Raw genomic sequence first — 19,860 nt, 5'->3', positions numbered from 1 at the left:
CTTTGAATTTAGAGGGCCAAGCAGCTAGCATCCTCTTTAAACAAGCTGAGAAACTCTTATATCTGAAAGCTGGAAAGGGGAGCGTGCCTATGTTCCCACATTTCTAAGAATTTTTTTTTTTTCACTGAAAATTAGGCCCTATGTTCCCACATTAACACTAACCCTAACATAGGGCTGTGGGAACATAGGGCCTAATTTTAAGAAAAATCTTAGAAATGTGCAAACATAGGGCCTAATTTTCAGTGAAAAAAAAATAATCTTAGAAATGTGGGAACATAGGGCCTAATTTTAAGAAAAATCTGAGAATTGTGGGAACATAGGGCCTAATTTTCAGTGAAAAAAAAAAAAATCGTACAAATGTGGGAACATAGGGCTGACCCCGCTGAGTGAAGAGTGAAAGCCTTGTCTGGGTGTCCTTTTTGTCATGAGTTTTGTTAGCGGCGGGCAGGTTTGGGCATGATGTAGACTTTGACAGGCTTGCTGAACGGAATGGTTCCCTCTACGGCGGCCTCTGGTGGCGGGAGGCTGTCAATGCTATCGCTCCATCCCAGCTTGGAAGCCGAAGACGAGGAGAGGGAGGTTGAGGAGGAGCTGTAGGCCAGCAGGAGGCGCACCTCAATTTGAGACGGCTCTGAGAGAGAGAGAGAGAGGGTAGAAACAAAGTCAAGGAAACAGTAGACTCCTTCGAGATGAGCTTACTTATTCTTGACAAAAGGCAAAAGAGCTGTGTGTGCGTGCGCACATTTGAATAATGTCGGGCTGTAAACGGGTTTGGGCTTTTAAAAAGCTGTCAATCAAAATGTACTTGTCGGGCTCGGGCCTTGTCGGGCCGAACTTTTAAGGCCTGATTACAGCTCTAGTCAGAACAAGTCAAATCTAACCGCGATCAGTGAGGCAGCAGTGCTAACCCACTGAGCCACCCCTATCCATATATCCATATACATTTTCCAACAATTCAATACGATTCAATTCAGAAAGGATTTTAGCTTGGAGTCAGAAGTAGCATTGGCTGCTAATGCTGGCGTTAACTTAAAACGTGTTTCTGATTAGAGAACGTAGCAAGCAGACACAGGCTAAAACGCACAGCAGTGCAAGAACAAAAAAAAAAAAAAGAGGTTTTTTGACAGCTGTATTGATTTTTTTGTTTTACAAAATTTTGTGCAGAATTTGGATTGGATCAAACGTTTGAATATGTCACTAAGGCTACGTTTAGACCAGGGGTGGCCAACCAGTTCAGCATAAAAAGCCACAAAAAAACCTGCACCATAGCAAAAAGCCACACAACACATGCACGTCCACACTACAACAGCGACTTCTAGATCTAATGACAGTCATAATACATAGCAGTTTTCATAGTTTTTTTTCCTCACTTAGATTGACTCAGTGGGAAATCTGACAGTCTTTGTTATCCACAATCCTTTTCAGGTCTTGCGAGAACTCGGTTGTGGCCACTCGAAGCGACTCTTTCACTCGTTTGTCACTAAAGGGGCTTTCAAACAATCGGATTCAGCAGTGAAAGGGTTAATGAGGAAGGTGATCTGTGGCAGCTTTTTTTTCCCTCGGGTTGTAGAATTTGTCCTCAAAACTGCTGCTGCATTATTTTTTATTTTAAAATAATTGGCAAATGTATTGGCAAGTGCATTCCATTTTTTTTTCTACTTATCTGAAATGTTTCAAAAAGTAAAAAATAAAAAAATAAATACACCAATAACACAGTAAGAGCCTCAAAGGAGCAGGCAAAGAGCCGCATACGGCTCAAGAGCCACAGGTTCGCCACCCCTGGTTTAGACGGAAACCATCTGAAGAGAAAACGCACAAGTGGCGTTGCGTTCTCACTTTTTATTTTTATACTAGCACTGCCACACACCACCAAGTCTGCGCGCCTGCGTAGAACCTTCCTTCTACTTCTCTCCCTCTCCTCTCCCTAGTGGCGCCAAACCAAAACATGGCGACGCGAACAACAAAAGCTGACAATTTTGTCTGGACAGACGAGGAGGTGGAGCTATTGCTCCAAACAACCTTAGATTACAAAGCCGCAAAGGCACAACAGGGCGTGGACTGGGAGTCCTGCCAGTCAAACTATATAGCCATATGGACCGAATGTCTTCAGCGGTATCCTGTACCAGGAGGGACGTCATATCCACACGAGAAAGACGCTATCTGTAGAAGTCAGATATCATCAAAGCTGAAAGCCATCCGGACCAAGTACAGGCAGGCTGTGGCCACCCAACGGTGGACCGGCCATGGGCGAGTAATCACTCTAGATTTGGATTTACGTAACAAAATACGGGGTGGGTCGCCAGCCACCACAACAACAGAGGCTGGTGTGGAGCAGACTTTTGCGTTTTTACCCTTTAGACGGGAACGTGACGGTGGAGCGTTTTTAAGATTTCCACTCTGGAGGGTGGTTTCACTTGTTTGCGTTTTTAAGCCCCCAAAAACGCCGTCTGTGTGTAAACGAAAGGGCACATCTGATAAAATAATAGCTTTCACCCGCGAGCCTTGTCGTGTAAACAGGGCCTAAAACAGAAACGCCCGACGTGTGTGCATTATACTGACCTGTCCATGCTGTGTGCGAGAGGTAAACCTGTGTGATGAGTCTGTGTCTGTCAGGTCCAGGCTTTCTGAAGTCTGAGGGTTTAGGGTGGATGACATGACTCTGGCCGTCTGGATACAGAACCTGCAGAGACAGAAGGGGGCGCGTACGGTGCACAGAGAGACCGTCAATCAGTTAGTGTTCATTTCCAGAGCGAAAGAGCGAGCAGTCAAGGGCTTTAGTTTAAGGACGAGAATAAAAGAACATGTGGCTGTTAAAATCAACGGGTTAAGGTTATGATGATCGCCAGTTACATGATTGTCATTGTCGACTAATCGGTCTATTATTATCTTGTTTAACGGATTAGTTGTCTGGTCTATAAAATGTCAGAAAATGGTGAAAATGTGGATCAGGATGTTTCCCAAAGCCCAAGAAGACGTCCTCAAATGTCTTGTTTTGTTCATATTTTAAATATACTCGGCTTACTGTCGCAGAGGAGAGAAGAAACTAGAAAAAATAAAAATCACATTTAATAAACTGGAATCAGAGTTTTACTTCTTTTGTTTTTTTTTAAGTTACTTAAACCGATTCATCGACTATCAACATAACTGGAGATTCAATAGTTGACAACTAATGGAGTCATCGTTGCAGCTATACATCTTATAGAAATGTAAAAGTTTAAATACACTGAACATTTTATTTAATTCTTAATGATAGAACTGTAACTTGTAACTGTGAGCTTGAATGGTTCAGATCAGGTAACGTGCAGTTTCAGGTTCAGATTAATAAACAGTTAAAAAACAGCAAAATCAGCAGCAATGACCCATACCAACTTTTTTGTGACCCCCCAACTCTGTAACTCTGATAAAGCTTAAAAGGTATACTAAGTGATGTTAATCCATTACACTTTTTGTCAAATTCAGTGAGTATCTCCTCACGGTCACCTAGCTCTTTGTTTTCTGTGTGCGTTAAAGTGCTCATATTATGCTTTTTGGCTTTTTCCCTTTCCTTTATCGTGTTATATATATATATTTTTGTGCACGTTATAGGTTTACAAAGTGAAAAAGCCCAAAGTCCACCCCAAAAGGACTCAACCATCTCCAACAGAAAAAGGGGGCCGCATGTGAATGTGTCGGCAGGCCAGTTTGTCTGTGAATCTGGGGGGTGGAGCTTATGAAGGGGGGGGTTGTATTTGTTTGGCAGTTGGGACAAGATATCAACAATCTTTGTGCAGAATCACTCACTGCACCTTTAAAAAAAATTCACAATTTGTTTTGGTCTCTGTCGGATTGCTGAAGAATTCTGAAGCGGACCAGAACCTCAAAAGCTCAACGTGTGAAACGGAGGTTAGTGATTTAGTTGTACGTCAAGCTGACCTGTACTTTGACAGTGTTCTGAGGGTCCTGGACGTGCTCCAGCGTTGCGTCGATGTCTAGCGCCACCACCAGGCCGGTCGTGAACCTCAGCGGGTTGTCGGACTCGCCGGTCGGCTCGATGATGGTGGCCGTCGCCCGATGGATCTGTCAACCAGCAGGGAAACGTTCATGGAAAAAACAAACAAAAAAAACAGTACTCGGTCGATCAAACTGTACATCGCTGCTAGAAGAAGAAAAAATAAGGTCTGGAGTGCTCAGAATAGGGTTCATACGCATTTTAACCAATACTTTTCCATGACTTTTTGGCAAATTTCCATGACATGTATTCCTGAAAATGTCGGTCGACATTATACAATAAGAATAGAAATCTGTGTTAAAGTTTACCCTCAGAGGTTTAACAAATAAAATGAATGGTAATGTATGTGGTTCATAGTGGGAGTCACATATCACGTATTATTATGCTGTGTTAAAAAAAAGAATTCCATGACTTTTCCAAAACTTTCTGGGTCTTTTTATATTTCCAAAACCTTTCCAGGCCTGGAATTTGCATTTTTCAAATTCCCTAACTTTTCCAGGTTTTTTCAAAACGTATGCGGAGCGGTCTCCTAACCATCCCTCGTAACTCCGGAGCAGGCGAGGCAGCTTTCTGTGTCCAACACCCTGCCAATGGACCTGAGAGAGGCTTCCACCTGGTCTCACAGCACGCATCTCCACATCACAACTCTATATTCTTGGACAATTATGCACACTAATTACTTGGTGCAATAACTTATCAGCTACATGTGCAAAATGGGTTATTTATTCACTGCTGCCACTTATTATTCACACTGTACTTATGTTTGTACTGTATTTATTTTGACACTGCACTACAATAGAATTTGTACAATCCATTTAAAAACAATCTTTTTAACCTAATCTTACTTGACTTCTAGTTAATGTTTTTGTTTAATTCTGACTGTAGCTATGTTACTTTATACACTTAATGACTCTTTCTTACTCGTATTTTACCTTTTGACTGTGAGTAACTGAATAAATAATTTCCCTGAGGCGATCAATAAATTCAGTCCCTCCAGAAAAACGTGATTATGTGATCGCATAATTCAATGCATAATCAGCCAAAGTCCGCATATTTATGCGGGGGCAGAATTTTTTCAAATACGCCGCACTTTCGCCGCATAAATTGCCAATTTCCGCACAAAATATGCAGGGCTTGCATGATTTCATAATCCCCGCATTTTCGTTGCAAAAAAGTCACATATCTTAGCAGAAAGTTGAAAAATGTTGCGTCTACTTCACACAAGAGCAGCCATTTTCCCCTGTTGCCATGGGAACGTTATGAAGTGACGTAATTACACGACGTGAACATCATCGAAAAGCTGCAAACCCCGCGATGAAGCCACGATGAAACCGCAGTTTTTGCAAGTTCCCGCAATTTCACCGCATAAAATTGCATAAATATCCCGCATATTCCATCGCATTTTTTAAGAAAACGTGCCGCATGATCAAGGAGTTTTGCCCCCAACAATCACAAAAAAACTCCATTCGCATTTTTCTGGAAGGACTGAATGAAGTATTCTGATTCAGATTTTACTAAAGTCTATGAATAACTTAGTTTGTTGTTCTATGTTATGCTTTGGTTGGTGTGTGTGGGTGTGTGTGTGTGTGTGTGTGTGTGTGTGTGTGTGTGTGTGTGTGTCTGTATAATCGCACAAAGTTTTTATGTCGCTTTTGTATGAAGCACATTGTGTTATATTGATTTGAATGATGAATGATGAAAGTGCTCTTTGGAAGGGAATACAAAAGATTAAAAAGACAGGTCCAAGGCACTCTTCTTGCAAAAAGTTAAAAAGCTTTTATTTAGATGGCTATTTCATATTGAATTTGTTAGTACAATGAAAATAGAGCTGGAGAACAACCCACGCGTAGCGGTACAAACAGCCTTCTGAAGGCTTTTATAACCTTTTGCAAGAAGAGTGCCTTGGACCTGTCTTTTTAATCTTTTGTATTCCCTTCCAAAGAGCACTTTCATCAGTCAATCAAACTTTATTTCACACAATGTGCTTCGTACAAAAGCGACATAAAAACTTTGTGTGATTACACAGTCTCTCTCACTCACACTCACACACACACACACACGTTTGTTTCACTATCTTTGTGGGGACCCGTCATTGACATAATGCATTCCCTAGCCCCTTACCCTAACCTTAACCATCACAACTAAATGCCTAACCTTAACCCTTAACCTCACCCTAACCATAACCTAATTCTAACCCTAATCCTAAAACCAAGTCTTAACCCTCAAACAGACCTTTAACCTTGTGGGGTCCAGCATTTTGGGCTCCACAAGGCTGTGCAGACCCCACAAGTATACTGTATTCCCCAGTTTTTGGACCCCACGAATATAGTAACACACACACACGTCTTCTTTTTTTTTTTTTTTTAACAACTCTGCTGTTGATTACTAACACCTATTTTAACAGAGTTGTGTGTAGGAGGTCCTTCATTATACCTGCTCAGGCAGTCTGAGCTGCAGCAGGCCGCTCAGTCTCAGGGTCGCCAGCAGGATCTTCACCATCTCCACTGGTTTACAGGACGACAGCCGGGGCATCAGCTCCAAAAGCTTATCCACAAAACTGTCCTGCAGGTGGGGCAGCTCTGCCACAAACAGCCTGAGGGATGCAGAAAATATGGAATGAACAAACAGTGAGAGGCAGGGCTGGGTATCGTATTGTAACTTTCAGTACCGGTACAGATACCTATACTGTGACTTCCATACTGGTTCCTGAACGATACTTTTTTCCCAATACCGTCGCACAAATGTTCGAATAGACACAGACAGATAAAGATGCTTACCTCTGAAACGACTCAATGTCCTGCAAAAACTTCTCGCAGCTGCTGATGAGAGGATCCAACCTGAAGAGAAATGACAAACATCAGCACACAGATGTGTGAAGTGAAGTGAAGTGTGTGTGTGTGTGTGTGTGTGTGTGTGTGTGTATACTGACCCTTGCCTGGTGCGAGCAGTCAGGATGAGCTGCAGAGCTTTGGCCTGCAGGCGAACATGATGTATAGTGGCTACTTGTCTGCTTTCCAAACCGCTGTACAGAAACTCCAGCTTGTAGGTTTCCTCCAAGATCTGCACACACAGCCACACACGTTTAAAACAGACACCCAAAAGGTGCGGCGGTGATACCAACATGTGTGTAAGTGCAGTGTGCTGACCTGTTGAGCGGCTGCTGTGGCCGTGACGTTTTGTTTGAGGCACAGAGGGACGGCCATGTTCCACAGCTTCTCCTGCAGAGCCTGAGGACACAAGGCAAAAGGTAAGTTTACTTTGAAACCGTCAATTTGTTTCCATAAACTCATGCTAATGTTATCTTTCTAAGGCTACCCGAACAAATATTAAGTCAAAGCGTAAATAGACAGAATCTCACACACACACACACACACACACTCGTACCTTCATGAGCAGCAGCTGGCAGCGCAGATACGTAGCACAGAAATCAGCAGCTCCAGCGAGCTCCGTCTGCAGCTCCCCCAGCCGCTGCAGGTCTCTGACAAACGTGAGGAACAACACGTTAACGGACTCCTTCTCATCCATTGACCAAACAGGTTGATGCATTCAAAAATCCTTCCCGTCTGCTTCTGTCACATAAGCTGTGTTGAAAAGTGTTCCCTCATTCTCTCACTATTCCCTATGTACCTTTGTGTTTATTAAACAGTGAACTACAAAAAGGGAATGGCCAAACAAGATATCGAACACCACACGGAAAATTCCTAAACATCGTTGCGTCAGCGGAGACTTCGGATACGTCGTGTAAACACACCAAAACAAAAATACTTATAATACGTCCTACAGCAGTTTTAAAAAAACGTTGGGTCACTAACGTGTCAAAGACGTCTTACATCTATAAACGAAAAGCCTGGCCCATTGTTCATTTTCGGTTTTCGCAGGTCCTTCTGCTTCTTCTTGTTATTCTCCGGGAAAAAGACAAACGCGCTGCATCGTGGTATAGAGGAGTAAAATGTAGGGTACATCGTATGTATGCTCAAATTAGCTGTGCATTGTGGGTATTTCATAGTGGTCTATATAGTGAATGAAATTATCCGCAGAGAATTCGACCACCACTACAAAGTGGCGAACACACTATATAGTGCACTATTTCCGTGATAGGGAACGGTTTTGAACACAGCAACTGTGTGTGTGTGTGTGTGTGTGTGTGTGTGTGTGTGTGTGTGTGTGTGTGTGTGTGTGTGTGTACCGTATGGTGAAGTTTAGCAGGTCCTGGGCTCCAGGTGCTTCCAGGTTCTGGATGGTGCTGACCCTGTTCAGACTCTGCTGAAGGAAGAGCTGAGCCGACTCCACGGAACCAGAACCACAACGCGAGTCCACCAAGTCCAGACCGTTGCCTGGCAACTAAAAGACAGGACAACAGTTACAGGCGAGACGGAGAGCGCCCCGTCCGACTGTCTAAAGCCCAGTGGTAAATCTTAGCACAACAGGGCAAAGTGCAATTAATACACCAGCGCTTTTTGCACATAGCACTTTAACTCTTAGTCGTATTAAGATGTAGTATTGTTTGCACAGTCAGATGTGTCCTTCGTGCCCGAAGATGTCTTAAGTTCATCTTAGGTTGCTTTTAGAATGGTTTCTCTGTTACATGTTTGTGTTGTGAAGCAAAGGATTGTGGCACTATGTGTATATACTATGTATATTCTCTTTATTCTAAAAAGGTAAAGTTGTGTAAATGGCCGTGTTTTGACATAGACATGCCGTAGCATGATTCTGAAAACCACCGTATTTAAAGTTCTCACTCTTAGGGGCGGCACGAGGTGTGACAGACTGTCCCTCAGGTAGGCGTAGTGTCTGAAGGTGTGGTCGGAGAACAGCGCCGGCATGGTGGGACACGACTTGGCAGCGTTGAACACCAACACCAGAACCGCAATGTCTGAGAGCGACAACCAGAGTCAAGAAAGAAAAACGCGGTCTACACGTCCGGACGTGAGTGATCATCAGTTATTAGTTTCTTTTTACAAAATATATGCCAACTTTTGAGGAAACGTAATTGCAACCTTTAGGCCACATCTCTTCTATTCTATCTTTTATTTTGTTTTCTGCATTTTGAGGTGTTCTGGCAGTAAAGTGAGGAGAATGATCCATTCTGTTAATGATAAAATACTGCAGGAGACAACTATTTTAACAACACTGTCTGACATTCAGTGTTTAAAGTTTGTCTCTGCATTTGTGACAATCCTTGAATCCTTTTTTCAACTTGTTCCTGCAACTGCAAGGGATTTAAAGAATGGGTCAAGAAAAACATTTGCTTTATGGCAATTTTCAAAGTGTTTTGGAGATTTTCAGGGGGGTTTTCAGGATACAGGCCGGATCGTCCATGTCAGGCTCTGGTGTGTCGAAGTACGGGTGTGTGCTGAGCAGTTCGGGGACCAGCGGCAACACCAGTGTTGGGTGACGGGAACCCAGGAACTTTAGACACCTGAGGGGAAAGAAGAAAATACAAATCAGTCATCAGGTCATCAATGGACAGTTTCTTAAAAGATCAAAACATAACATTTTATAACTTTAAATACGCATCCATTAAAAGTTATCAGAAGGACTGTTGACAGTGACAGTGATGATATGGCGCGCGTCGCCTCCGTCAGTAACTTCTGTTTGGAAAAACTAATTCAATCCGTCTCTGTGCAAGCAGCGATCAGAGACATTGCTCCAAATACAAAAACTAGTAACGTTAGAAAAACTACAACACCACACTGGATCTAGCTAGACCGGAAACATAACAACAGGCACGCCGCACACACCTGTTGTTGTTTGGGCTTGCGAGCTGGCCAAAGAGTAGTAGGCTAACGTCACGTTTTGAGTGGATGGCGAGATCGAGACGCCGAAATGGATGCCAATAAGATTCTGAATGGAAAGTTTACTTTTAAAAAGTTGCCAAATGGTTCCATTGACAAGACCAAAGTGATCTGTGTGTTTTGTCGTTGTGAACTGAGCTATCATCGCAGCCTGACGCGCTAGTCCTAATCCTGCACAAACACAACGACACACACACACACACACACACACACACACACACACACACACACACACACACACACACACACACACACACACACACACACACACACACACACACACACACACACACACACACACACACACACACACACACACACACACACACACACTTACTTCCAGACAGAGTTGCGGTCGGTGGGATATTTGTTGAGGTTCTTCAGCAGCTCCAGCAGAGCCAGCTGGATACACTCTTTAGTGGAGACGTTGGTGTAACAAATTAATTCATGGAGAGCTTCTCTGATGTCACGAGACGAGTCCTGCAGACCGACAGTGACTTCATCAATGTGTGTGTGTGTGTGTGTGTGTGTGTGTGTGTAAATCAGGCTTGAATAACGATTGGAACTTACAAGAAAATGCTTTTCATTTCAGTTTCAAGGTTTAGAGATAGGTTGTTTGACCCGTGTGTGTGCGTTTTTACCTCCAACACAGCCAGCACCGTGTCCAGCTGGTCCTCTCGGAGTGTTATATGGGTAGAGATTTCTCTCAGCACGTGGATGGACTGCAGCCTCACTTCCTCGATCTCGTCGTTGAACATGTCGACCAGGAAGTCCAGGCACTTTTCGGCGAAGCTGGCAGACGACCGAGCCAGCTGGCTCAACGCCTCCACCGCCGCAATACGGACCTCTGAAAAAAAATATTGAAAAAAACAGAGAAATCACCAGTGGGAAAAACATTCAAGACAGAGAGCTTGAAATATGCAAATAACAAGGGTCAAACTAATCCTGAGTAGAAGCTAAGAAAGGAAAGGGAGTAAAGATGGGAGATGGAGAGAAAATAACATTCTCCTTCTTAAATGTTCCATTTTAATTTAGTAATTGTGTATACGTAGTGACAGTGTAAAACCTTGGAAGACATCAACATACCATATCATAAAAAACACTTTGTAACTGAAAAAAAAATCAGTTACGAGCTCTCAGATACATCCATCTTTTGCTACTTCCTCAGCTATAAATCAACAAAATCGATATCATTTGTCAAAATACGACATCGGCAACATCCTGAGGCTGTGTGTGGTGTCATTAGGACACGTTTACATCTGGACTGGAATGATTTTGATGGTAAACGCAGACACGCTGCAACGAGCCAATGGGCTCACGTACCAAACATCTCGTCCTCCAGGCCGTGAACGAAGGCCCCGCAGGCCCCCGAGGCGATCAGGTTGACGGTGTTTGTGTCCAGTTTCTCTTTGGGGGCGTCGTCGGCCCACTTCCTGCCAGAGGAGAACTCTCCAGAAGTGAAGAGCTCCTTGGCCCGTTCGTGGGCCGTGCGCTTCCTCTGGAAACAAAAAAAAAAAAGAGGAAAGGGAGCGGAGACGTGCCGATTAACATTATTATAATTTCTTATTTTGTTCGCAGATTTTCAATTACAAAAGCAGACCAAACTTCCATTAACTTACCCTGAGATCTGACATCAGCTTCTTGTCCAAAGTTTGCTCCAGAAAGTGATGACTCACCTGCAGCATCGAACCCTGACACACAAAAAAGCTCCACTTCTAAATGCTGTATTTGTTGCTTTGAACAGTAGTGTATAGTAATGTGTAAACGTAACATTCTTTATTCATCACCCAGCAACTGTCAATTAGACTTAAACTACAAAAATTATATGTATATCTATATTTATAGAGATTTAAAGAGCTATGTGAATTCTGTGTTTGTTGGTCGGTTCCCTCACCAGTGTTTTAGCCGCCTGCACCCGGACCATCCAGGAGCCATCGCTGACCATGTGACTGATCTTCCCAAATGCGTCATCAACAAGTCGGATCTCTTCATTGGACGATGGGATGGGCACAATGCTGATTGGACAGACAGAACGGTGAACTACAAGTCAGGCGAGGCCACTACTAACTGGTGCAGCCAACACTTATTTTTGGTAACCTTCAGTTCAAGTAACTAGCTAACCAAATACAAATATCAGCAATCAACATTACAAATACTTTCAAGACAATGCGCTGTGGCATCATGGGAAACAGAATTTAATTTGATGTAACAATGCACCGTGTGTATCCGTTTAAAAGTCGATAAATAAACGTGTAAAGATTGCAATTTTTAAACGGCCTAGGGCGCGATGTACCTTTGATTTCACTTGTTTGACGTCAGATGTCACTAGGTCTTCTTAGTTCATTTATTTGAAGTGATTTTTTTCTATTTATTTTGTTATTTTGATGTGGGGTTTGTTTTAAAAATCTAATTATTAATGTTTTTTAATTCTTTTGTTATTTCAGATGAAATACAATTTCAGTTGCCCTTTTGATAATAAAATAAATAAAAAGGAATATTTTTCAGTCACTTGCCTGCAGCTCATTCTGTTTAAAAAAATGTTTTGTATCGAATCATGAGTTTAGTGTATTGTTGCATCCTTAGAATTTAATGTTGGACTACTGCTTCTGACTTTGGTGTCGGTCTAAAGAACCCTTCCAAAAAGACAATTCTTACAGATGTGTGGCCCTTAAAGCTTTAGTGCATAACTTTTTGATATTAATGAACGTCCGTTACATTCAAGCCATTGCGAAATGAGCTAAATAAGCTAATTAAAAGGTCCTATGACATGCTGCTTTTTGGATGCTTTTATAGCATCCAAAATATATATTTTTATAGGCCTTAGCGGTCCCCTAATACTGTATCTGAAGTCTCTTTTATATAGGCCTAGGGTCCCCTATACTGATGAAGTCTCTTTATAGACCTAGGGTCTCCTAATACTGTATCTGAAGTCTCTTTTATATAGCCTAGTGGCCCCTAATGATCTGAAGTCTCTTTTATATAGACCTTAGTGGTCTCCTAATACTGTATCTGAAGTCTCTTTTATATAGACCTTAGTGGTCCTCTAATACTGTATCTGAAGTCTCTTTTATATAGACCTTAGTGGTCCTCTAATACTGTATCTGAAGTCTCTTTTATATAGGCCTTAGTGGTCCTCTAATACTGTATCTGAAGTCTCTTTTATATAGGCCTTAGTGGTTTCCTAATACTGTATCTGAAGTCTCTTTTATATAGACCTTAGTGGTCCCCTAATACTGTATCTGAAGTCTCCTTCCCAAAATTCCCCAAAGAATTACAGCCACTAGAGCCAGTCCCACAATGAGCTTTCCTTAGGATGTGCCATTTCTGTGTCTGTAGCTTTAAATGCTATTGAGGAGGAGAGGGGGGGGCAAGGTGGAGGGTGGGGGTGTGGCCTTGACCAACTGCCACTTTGCTCGTTTGAAAGCCATGATGTCTCTCTCTCTCTCATGGGTGGGCCAAATTCTCTGGGCGGGCAAAGCAGAGAAAGGGGAGATAATCTTGCTCCTTATGACCTCATAAGGAGAAGATTCCAGATCGGCCCATCTGAGCTTTCATTTTCTCAAAGGCAGAGCAGGATACCCAGGGCTCGGTTTACACCTATCGCCATTATTATCGCCATTAGCCACTGGGGGACCATAGGCAGGCTGGGGGAACTCATATTAATGTTAAAAAACCTCCAAAAGTGACATTTTCATGCCATGGGACCTTTAAGACTATCAGCTCATCAGTGTTGTTGTCATTATTTAGAATTCCTCATGGGGGCGACAGAAACCACGCACTATAGCTTTAAACCTGTAAAGTATTAAATGTTGGTGATCCAGAGTGTGGAGCTAAAGCTAAGTTTATGGTTGCTGCGTTCCAAAAAAATGACGTCACCACGGCTGTCGTATCCAGCGTGAAGGCTCTGCAAGCTGTCGCGGCGCGTGGTCGTGCGCTTTCAGTTCAACATGGTCGGCTGGGAAGACTGGCCGAGCAGCTTCGGCTGTACAAACACCTGTATGATTCGTCGTGTACAGACGAGTCAAACAGCCTTAAATATGTGGTCAGAGAGAGACACCACACCGGGAGAAGAAGAAGCATTTCGCTGAAGAGCGTGGAAAAACATGAGAGATCGTTTTGTGTGCCGGCATAACCAAGCCTTAACTCTACAGCTATACCGACAGTCAGTCTTCTCACCTTTCTGGGTACAGCTGACTGAGCACCCAAACCATCTGCACCGCAGCAGAGCGGACCTGCTCATAATCGTCTGACAGCAACCTGCAGGCCTGCACACACACACACACAGAAATACACTTATTTTTTTTTAAGTTTACAAGTCTAAATGTCCACTGTGGGTAAGTTCTGTTTACTCCAGGGTTCCCATTATTTTGGCAGGTGTTGCGGCTGTAAGCAAATAAAGTGCCGCCGCGAGGGACTTAACACAGAGATGAAAAACACACCGTGACGCGCTGAAGATCCAGTTTCAATTGATTTATTTCTCCAAGTGTAAAATACAACTGGTACTACTAAATGTAAAGTTACTTTGCGATGCGAATAAGTGCGTGAGTGCGGTCAACAGAAAGTGTTGGCTCCCAGGCTCACCCTCTCTCTGTCAAAGCCCAAAAACCAGGTGACGCAAACAAATATACTGTTATCGCTTCCGCCGAAACCCCGGTGAACACGCCCACCACCTACAATATCAGTGCATAATATAATATGAGGCCGTAAACAAAAATACAGGAGAAACATGTGGCTCCTACAGCAGGTTTCAGTAAAGATGAACAGTGCTGTTACCTGGTCATAAATGATCTCGTGAATCTTTATTCTTCTCTCGTGCAGCTGCAGCTGGAAAACAAACACACAGAATGAGCTGTTATATATGTATATATTTATATATGTTATAAAAAGAGTGGGCGGGGTTTTCCCGCTGCCTTATATTTGCATCGTGTGTGGTCCCTAATTACATGAGTGTGGTGCTGGTTAAGTTTCTGGTGAGTGCAGGTTAGGGCTGAAAGATTTCGGAAAATAATCTAATTGCGATTTTTTTTTTTTTGGAACCAACATTTTGGTTGCGATTTAATATTAGGGGTGGAAAATCACCAGAGGCCAGGCCTCACGATACGACATTATTGTGATTTTGAACATATTGCAATATTCTGCGATATATTGAAATGTGTTACCTTTTTTCAAATTCTTCCTAATTTCAAATGAAGAATTTCGAACTTTGTCAACATCTGTTTTTATCTAAAAAGATACATTTGTTTGTTCATCTCACTTCAATGTTATTGCTGCAGAATGGGATTGTCAAGCAGACAGACTGACCAACACATATATGATAATAGATTGATACTTGGCGTCTGTGTATCGATACAGTATATCAAAATATCGCGCTACTATGCTGTATCGATTTTTTTCCTCCCACCGCTATATGATATGCGGTTATTTTTTTAAGTGTGAGGCAGGTTTTGCACAATACTCGACGCATCTTTTTTTAAAGCCAAAATTGTCCTGCACAACTGACGTACTGTTCCTTTTTGACACTAAAGTTTCCGCAGCGTCAGGTTCTGTCAAGGTACGGCATAGCGTGCCAAGTTGACGCTTCCTCTGCAGACCGCTTTACTCTCGCGTGTCACAGGACCAGAGTGGACTTGCAGCCTTTGCGATTAAAAAAAATAAATAAAAATCTTCTTTTAACATATCGCGATATTATTGCTAATTGCAATTATTCTTTCAGCTCTAGTGCAGGTGCCGGCGGTGTCCTACCATGGCTTTGATGGCTGCAGTGCGGACTCTGGGGTCCTGGTCTCCAAAGAAGTCGCTGATGATGCTCTGGATGTCCCTCACTCCTCCTGGAGCACCGAGCAACGTGTAAAAAGACACAACGCAGCAGAACCATTGATAACACGTCGCACAACAACTCACACACACACACACACACACACAGCACAATCGTGATTTCAAACAAAGATTTCTATTCAACTCTGCCGCACAAACAAACGTGAAGAAATTAAGAAACAAAAAATGGCCGAACAGAATACATGTCTGATATTCTTATCGACATTTTAAACATTTACGTGCATGCGCGCATTGTTTAGTAAAGTAAGGAAAGTCAGAGTCACAGTTCAGCCGCCTAAATATGCTGAGCGATGGCACAAACCTAATGATGCGCCCGGTCCATCGTTGTCTTTGGTCAGGGGAGTGTCGGCCATGCCGAGACATCCGAGGAGCTTCAGACACTTGTTCCTCACCCCGAAATACGTATCAGACAGGTGCTGAGAGGAAGTAAGAGAAAAAAACACAGAAGAGATTGGTTGCTTTGTGCAGAAAGTCCTGCTGAGTCCGTAAAGGACACTTAATGGGGAGGGAGGGAGGGAGGGAGGGAGGGAGTGTGAGTGTCACAGACCTTGCAGGCCATCTCTATGAGCCTCTGTCTGACTGTAGGACTCTCAGGTAGTTGTGTACCAATGACCAGCAGAGTGTCCAGCAGCTGGGCAAGGACCTGATGGGACTCTGCAGACACAGGGAGAAACAGAACGGAGCAAACAGAGCAGACACTTTGTTAGCTATCCAAAGGTGTGTTTTTAAAGGGTGTGGTGCAATGTTTTTTTTTTAATATAATTACATTTTATGTTAAAGTGTAAATGAGAGTTTTTAGTGCTTTGAAAGACAAATGTTGTTGCAATTTCCACTGCTCCCCTAGGGAGGTTCCTGAAAACAAGTTTAAAACGATATTTTGAAATACATTTAAATATCATCTTTAATTTGAAAGCTGAAAGGGACAAGATATCTGCTCTTCTCAGCCAGACAGGTTACATAAATCCTTCCTAAATCCTGCCTAACACGTCTCATCACGTTGTTCTGTGAAAACACAAAACATTGATGCACTTTTTGAATTATTAAGACCGAAAAAAAATGGGTTTTTTTGAAGGAAATCTCTCTCCCAATTACAAACAAATAATGTTTTAATGTGTAATTATGGCTTGTTGAGCGTAAAAGTAACAAAAACACAGAATGATAGAGAATCTTATGTGCATGCGTGTAAATATGGAAACAAACAAGGTCCAGACTTTGTATAAATGTGTCTTACTCTCATTGTTGAGTGTGTTAATGGCGTCGTCCACGATGCAGTCGGGGCTGAAGCCCTGCGTTTTGGACAGCAGACCCAGCAGAGAGGCAATCTTCAGCCTTACCGAGTTATCCGTCTCCTGGGAGAGCACATCAGCATCATCAGAGATATTTGGTCTGGGCAACGTCGGCTACAGCTACACTACTACTATATTATTTTTACGCCTCGTCTTGGAGACGAAAACAATCTCGTTCCACACAACAGTTTTAGCTCAAGTAGCAGAACTAATCTCCATCCATACTAACACGTCTGACAACACATATCCATTCACTTACATCATGGACGTGCAAGTTGAAAATACTGAAAATACTTTCGAGAAAGAACAGCAACGGTGAAAAGACCAGGGATTTATTAGCTTGGAGCGACGGTGAGGTGGAACCGTTACTGAAAGGTCTGTAAGCTACCTAACTGATAAGACTGACTAATGTGCGTCCTCGTTTCCAAAGGTCTCCGTTTGTGTCCGTCCAGACTACAAAGCAACCCCCGGAGTTTTCAAACCAAAACGGGGACAGCAGTGTTTCCAAATGTCTCCGTTTTAGGGCCTCGGAAACGCCGCACTATTGTGGACGCCAGGCGTAAGCGTAGCAAAAGATATTTGTTTTTTAAACCAAAACGTAGTAGTGTAGATGTAGCTTTGACTGAACCAAGTGAACATAACTTTAAGACAGAGTCAATTGTGCTTACAGCTACAGGCCATGTATGAGCACAGCAGAGCTATTTTATTACAACTTGGCAGAGATTATCTTTATATTTATAAAGCTGTCAACACAGTAATGGATTATTCACACGTGTTCTAGGTTACGACCCATAGTTCTTCACCTTGTAGTAGTGCTCCAACAGGATCCTGACCACTCCCTCTACGCTCTCCACCTCCACGGGCTTGCGTGCGAAATGCAGCAGGTACTGCAGGGCATCAGTGGAGTTGGTGGCCTTACAGAGGTCAATGTGCAGTGCCGCAGACTTACTGGGTTTGGACAGTCGCAGCTTCTTGGCCGGAGCTTCCTCCTGGGGAATCTGTCAGCATAAAACAAAATTTTTTTTTTTACCAAAAACAGGCAGCCTTCTGGTTTCCCCTCATGGTGTGTAACCTCTCCTCCTCTGTTCAGACATTACTTTTAACCTGCACTATTTATTCAGCATTACTATGTCATGTGAACGAGTGACATGTGTGTCATGTGCACCAGGCCACTCTACTGATGGCACAGAAGTGGCCACTCACCCACTTCTCTACACGTTACATACTTATCATTCTAATATGCATCTTTGCACTATTACCTTTTGCACTTTACATCCCACTCCATGTGTACTTGTCTTGATATTATGTCTTATTTGTATTTTTGTATATTATGTTGATATGCCTATATGTTTATTGTTGTCTCTATTGTACAGTATGTGTCTATATTCTATTTGTCTACTGAATGTTTACTACCACATGTCTATTAGTTGAATGTATAAAGAGTTAACACCTACCGAAGTCAAATTCCTTGTGTATGTAGCCTAAGTATACTTGGCCAATAAAACTGACTCTGATTCTAAAAACATGGTGTAATAATGACAGACCATCTCATAAGTGTTCAAATCAACAGCTAGCTTCTCAAAGTCACTCATGAATAACAGCACAGACCGAGGAAAGTCTGGAGTACAAAACTCGTGGCAAAGATATTTTTGTAAACCAGCAGATCAATGAAGGCTGGATATTGACAGTAACGGCTTGGAAAAGAGTAACGTTCAACTTTGATCTGACGGATCCATCTTGTATAACGTCAGTGGTGGAATGTAACGAAGTACATTTACTCAAGTCCAAATGTTATGTACTTGTACTTCACTTGAGTATTACAATGTTATGCTAATTTATACTTGTATTTCACTAGCTACATCTCAGAGGTAACTACCGACTTTTAATCCCCTACATTTGTCTGACAGCTTTAGCTAGTTATTGTTTTTGTCCTGTCCAGTTAAACCATGTAGCTAGCTATGTGTTGAGAAAACTCTCCTACTTCTTAAGCTACATAAAGTCTTTAAAAAGCTGCAAACAGGGCAACACCCAGCCATTCACTGTTATAGGCTTGAAAGTGTGAAACCACTAACCAGACAGCATTAACGTTATAATCCACATACACGAATATAATGTAACTATTGCTAACGTTATCTTCCACAAAGTCGTTAACGTTAGCTAACAATTGATATTGAAAGTAAATATATTGAGGTTGTTAGCTCACTAGAGTTAGAACTGTAATCAAACAATACTATGTATGTATAATGTTTATTTTTTTTACATATAACACAGAGATGATCTGCGTTGTTGTGACTGAGCGGCTGGCTGTGGTCGGGTTAACGGTAGTTAGCCATTTAGCATGAGCTAAGAGGCTAGTTAGCTAGCTCTCGAGCACAAATGTCAACATTTATCTTAGGTTATTTTGAGTCAACAGCTAGCAGCGATAAGAGGGTTTTTTTATGTGCTCACCTGTACAACTCTGGAAAATTCCTCATAAACTCGCTTTTTCAAGTGTGCTGCCATGTTCAGGCAAATATGGTTAGCCAAGCCTTCCTATTCAGCTAGCATAGCTACATTTGTCCCTTCAAACTTCCCGTAGCTACGGGTAGAATGGTAAAACGCGTTTTGTAAATTACACTCGTTCTTCTTTTATTATCTTTCTTTTGAGTTTTAACGGCAGCTTGCATCCTTTATGTTGCACTACTGCCATCTTCTGGAGTTAGATATCTCTTACAGTGTCCAGTATGTTTATTTTTTATTTTATTCTCATTAGAAGGCTGACCAATCATTTCTGCCTTGTCTATATCACCACACTCCAGTATGTTCTTTACTCTTTACTCCTGCTCCTGTTATGCTACAACCTTTCATTCCAACATGTCCTTTCTCTCTGATACATATTTCTTGCAAGCAACTAACAAGCACACGCTCTACAGTTTCTGGTCCCTCACAATGATCACAAAAACCAGTTGGGTGCTTC

General features: G+C 42.4%; 1 protein-coding gene across 1 annotated transcript; it reads right to left on the bottom strand.

Annotated features, from left to right (window-relative positions):
- Positions 1–166: 166 nt before the first annotated feature.
- Positions 167–19,603, bottom strand: ints4 (integrator complex subunit 4). Its single transcript, XM_035995968.1, has 25 exons — positions 19,353–19,603; positions 17,708–17,902; positions 16,850–16,967; positions 16,166–16,272; positions 15,920–16,034; positions 15,526–15,611; positions 14,557–14,607; positions 13,960–14,048; positions 11,678–11,798; positions 11,403–11,474; positions 11,107–11,281; positions 10,425–10,630; positions 10,121–10,263; positions 9,292–9,407; positions 8,728–8,861; positions 8,175–8,329; positions 7,373–7,466; positions 7,135–7,215; positions 6,918–7,048; positions 6,766–6,825; positions 6,422–6,581; positions 3,913–4,056; positions 2,560–2,680; positions 360–631; positions 167–217 (listed from the first exon to the last, which is right to left on the bottom strand). The coding sequence occupies exons 1-24, from the start codon at positions 19,404–19,406 to the stop codon at positions 435–437; spliced, it is 2,925 nt and encodes a 974-aa protein (XP_035851861.1). The 5' UTR covers positions 19,407–19,603; the 3' UTR covers positions 167–217; positions 360–434.
- Between the last annotated feature and the right edge of the window lie 257 nt (positions 19,604–19,860).

This window comes from Sander lucioperca, chromosome 20 (assembly GCF_008315115.2).
Source record: "Sander lucioperca isolate FBNREF2018 chromosome 20, SLUC_FBN_1.2, whole genome shotgun sequence".
Lineage (NCBI taxonomy): Eukaryota > Metazoa > Chordata > Actinopteri > Perciformes > Percidae > Sander > Sander lucioperca.
This window is presented reverse-complemented; position numbering and strand designations above follow the sequence as displayed.